General features: G+C 43.5%; 1 protein-coding gene and 1 long non-coding RNA gene across 2 annotated transcripts in view; one reads left to right on the forward strand and one right to left on the reverse strand.

Annotated features, from left to right (window-relative positions):
* The first annotated feature begins 1,063 nt into the window (after positions 1 to 1,063).
* Positions 1,064 to 2,077, forward strand: gpha2 (glycoprotein hormone subunit alpha 2). Its single transcript, XM_012822104.2, has 3 exons — positions 1,064 to 1,181; positions 1,508 to 1,692; positions 1,973 to 2,077. The coding sequence occupies exons 1-3, from the start codon at positions 1,064 to 1,066 to the stop codon at positions 2,075 to 2,077; spliced, it is 408 nt and encodes a 135-aa protein (XP_012677558.1).
* A 417-nt stretch (positions 2,078 to 2,494) lies between these two features.
* The window catches only part of LOC116224601, a 2,866-nt gene continuing 1,410 nt past the window's right edge, over positions 2,495 to 3,950 (reverse strand). Inside the window, exons 2-3 of the long non-coding RNA XR_004165646.2 lie at positions 3,170 to 3,371; positions 2,495 to 3,073 (exon numbers count right to left, since the gene is read on the reverse strand). This is a non-coding gene — a long non-coding RNA (uncharacterized LOC116224601). The remainder of the gene's footprint in view (positions 3,074 to 3,169; positions 3,372 to 3,950) is intronic.

Here is a 3,950-nt window from a genome sequence, read left to right on the forward strand (position 1 = left end):
TATTTTATTATATCATCATGTCTTTTTTGTTTGTTTGTTTGCATTGCTGTTATTTGTAATTATATTTCAATCGATATGTAATTTATTTAATCTTATTTTTAGGGTGTAGACCGTAGATGACGGTACATAAACATTGCGCTGGTTTGCATTTGTAAAAAAAAAATCATAAAAATGTGTTCAGAACATTTTTGAGTAGAATAGACACTGATAAAAATCTGTAAACATATTATTCCACTCAAAGAATCTTGATGCATGGATAGCCATATCCCTCTTTAGAGAAAAAAAAAAAGGAAGAAAAGTTTCCCCTAGAATGACTGGGCAATGTGACGCACCCCCCATAATGGTGTCCCAGGGTAATAATTGGAACGCTCCGCAGCTCGTTCGAGCGCCAGAGCTGGAACGAGCGAGATGAGGTCAGGTCAAGCACATAGCAGGGAAATTGAGATCCTAAAGGAAAAGATGACTTTAGCATGGAGGTAAACATTGTTTAATCACTCACAAGGACACAGAGGCATGAGATTTTTTTTAGAGCGGACCAAGAGGTAATCCATCTTTTAAAGGTTGACGCGCCGGATACTAATGCACTTAAGCCTATATCTCTCCCCCCGTACAAAAGTCTGCATTATCTGGATTTGACTTGAGGATATGAAGATTAAAAAAAAAAAATGATACTTTGAAAACAGACAATACATTGAATATTTGCTTCATACTCATGGTTTAGTCAAGCACGCCTGCAGCCTGTCAGGGAATCGCGGGAGGGAGATGGGATCTTGATAGACATATAAAGAACACACTCAAGTGTTAACTCAAGGGGGTTAACTCCAGGGGGAAATCCACCTTTTGGAGACCAGAAGCATTAATTTAGCTCAGTGAAAGCGTACGACTGGCCAGGCATGGCTAATGAAAAAGTCTGCTTTCGACCTTCAATTCAACAGTGAATACAGAATGAGCAACGATAGCCTTAATTAGAGTTCCTGCTGCATCTGAGAGAGTAGTGTGGACAGTCTGGTTGACCCCTGTGGTCTGTGCTGTTTCCCCCCCACACACACAGACCGCTGTCCTCATGTCAGGCTGTGTGACCCCCGCCCTCGTCATGCTGATGGTGCCGCTGCTGGCTCTGGTGCTGCTCAGTCCCATCAGCTGGAGCTATGAGGTTCTGAGTCCTGGCTGTCACCTCTACCGTAAGTTACATACTCACACAAACACACACACACACACACAGAGGCTATTTCAAATTAGTAAACACACACATGCCCACACACACTCAGTATTCCTCCATATGCACACAAACACACACACACACACAGAGGCTATTTCAAATGAGTAAACACACACATGCCCACACACACTGATCTATCAGTATTCATCCATATGCACACAAATGCATGTCAGTGTGCACTTCCTAGGTAGACACATGTTGGTATTCTGGTGTTGCGTACATGTTTTGTACATGAATTAGAAGGAGACACACTGACATGTTCTCTCGCACATTCTGTCTCTGGCACAGCCTTCAATGTGACCATTCGTAGCGACCGCAAGGGGACGTGTCGCGGAACCCACGTGGTGTACGCCTGCGTGGGCTACTGTGAGTCCAGCGCCTTCCCGTCACGCTACTCGGTCCTGCTGGCATCCAACTTCACTCACAACATCACCTCCACCTCCCGCTGCTGCACCATCAGCAAAGACGCCAGGGTGAGTCGGGCCGCGGGTCCTCAAGCTTCTGCATGTTACCAATGCACAAATGGAGCCATGAATGAATCTCTAGATCAGAAAGGCCAACAATTGTTTTGCTAAGTAATTTTCATCAGTAGATACAAGTTTAGGCTAGCTGCTCTGGTTCCATGAGAAGGCTTGATACTCCTGTCAGTGTTTGTGTTTTGGTTAACTAAAATAAACAAGATGTTTATTTTGATTGAGATTTTATTTGTATTGAGGCATTTCATGTTGAAGTTCCTTGTCTCCACCTCTTCAGGTCAAAGTTCGGCTGGACTGCCCCCGTGGCCGCCACCATGATGAAGTTGAGATTTCGACGGCACAAGCCTGCAGGTGTGACATGTGCCGCAAGTCCCGCTACTGAGGCGCCATGGCGACCGGCAGCATTCATCAAACACAACTTAGCTTACTTTAAACTGAACAGTGCAACTTGTCATGGATTCATGGATGTGTGTGTGTGTGTCTGTGTGTGTGTCTGTGTGTGTGTGTGTGTACGTCTGTGTGTGTGTGTGTGTGTGTGTGTGTGAGAGAGAGAGAGAGAAAGAGAGAGAGAGAATGATGTGAAAATATTCCTATAGTTTTCGATTGTCAGAGCCTCCAAAGGTACTTAACCAACCACTTCAGCAATAGTAGTACAAACTCATCCAAACTGCAGACCTTCATTTCCAAAGCAGCACTTGAACCTGTGCAATTTGATGATGTAGTGAATGTACATACTTAATTTATATTTATGTGGCTTTTTATTAATGAGAAATGTTTAAATAAACAAAGAAAACAAATACTCTGATGATGCATTTATTACTTGAAACACATCAATAGACTAGTTTAGTGTCTATAGCCTGTACTATAAACTATAGTCCATTGACTATAGACTAGTGAGCAAATTCCAGAAGTACAATGATACAAATTGTTACAAAACACTTGTGCAAAACAGCCTGTACACATTTTATACAGTATGGGGAGGCTGAGACGTGTGTTATTGGGTTGGCCGAGTTAGTTTGCAGTGAAGCGCTGAGTAACAAGAGAATAAGGAAGTCTGACAATAACACTTGTGTTAATATTAGTCTATCAGTGATGCAATGCAAAAGAGTAGTATCATTATGCAATATCATTAGGTTAATCTTAATGACTATAACGTAGCCTGCTGTTATATCTTTTCGCCTTGGCCCCTTCAGAAGGTCTGGCACTCAGTATGGTGAGTCGAGCAGACAGCGCAGTCACACTGCAGGGCGTGTGGGTAGTGGTAGAGTGGAGAGATGTTCGGATGGCAGCCAGGGAGTCGGGCAGTCAGGTGGCGCGTGCGGCTGTAGGTGCAGACTCGGTGGTGGCGCTGAATATACGGTGGCTCCGGTAAAGGTTTCTGAGAAAGAAACAGAGGGAAAGCGGTAAACTGCATCTGGTACAGTAGGCAGACACGAGGAGGATCATACGGCTGGTTTTGTGTTAGAGCGCTTACCTCCCAAGTTTGGCATCTCCCCCAGCACGCCTCTGTGTGCACGCGCAGACCCCTGCAGCCAGGTTTATGCGCTACAAAGGAGAACTCGCGCACAGCGCAGCCACGAAAACTGCGCAAGGTGGTCGCAGCAAAGCATAATCCGCCCATCATAACCAACAGCAAATAAGTTAGGGGCAAAGCAATGCCTGGACGTGTCAACATTCTAAACAAGAGTTATAAACACAACACAAAACAGCATACAATTAAAATCTGGATTCCAAATGTCATACAAATATTAGAAATACTAAGGGGTAGAACAAATGTAGAAATATTCTTTATATTCTGAATACATTAAACTGGCCATGGCAGTGTAGCCCAAGTCCATCTGAGCTGACCGCCTCTATACAGCGCCCTCTTTGGTGCCAGACAGATCGACTGTAGTGTAGTGTACACAATTTGTGTTTTTTGATGTAGCCGATGTATTCCGTTTCTATATTATTTAGAGGGCATGAGCAGACACTCGCAGAATTTCTCAAAAATCTATTTAATTAAGTGGGCTATGCGACAGATGACAGTAACGTAATTTATTCGCGGTCATTACTTGTACGTGTCTTTTAAACTTTTTCCACCATTCCCATAATAACGTCTAAAGGAATAAAGTGAATCTATCCCGCCCCCCATTAAGCTCTGCACTAAAGAAAGTGAGCCAAATCAAAAACAAATAACCCTTACCGGTGGTTTGAGGAAAGAGAAACATAAATCGATAGCTCATATGCCATACCCTACAAATGTTCTAAAAATC

Source organism: Clupea harengus, chromosome 18 (genome assembly GCF_900700415.2).
Source record: "Clupea harengus chromosome 18, Ch_v2.0.2, whole genome shotgun sequence".
NCBI classification, from domain to species: domain Eukaryota; kingdom Metazoa; phylum Chordata; class Actinopteri; order Clupeiformes; family Clupeidae; genus Clupea; species Clupea harengus.

Bases quoted from the DNA above. Each gene is read 5' to 3' on its own strand.
- gpha2 (XM_012822104.2), top strand. From the start codon at position 1,064: ATGTCAGGCTGTGTGACCCCCGCCCTCGTCATGCTGATGGTGCCGCTG. The intron at 1,182-1,507 runs GTAAGTTACATA...TCTCTGGCACAG, and splicing joins TCCTGGCTGTCACCTCTACC to CCTTCAATGTGACCATTCGT. The intron at 1,693-1,972 runs GTGAGTCGGGCC...CCACCTCTTCAG, and splicing joins CCATCAGCAAAGACGCCAGG to GTCAAAGTTCGGCTGGACTG.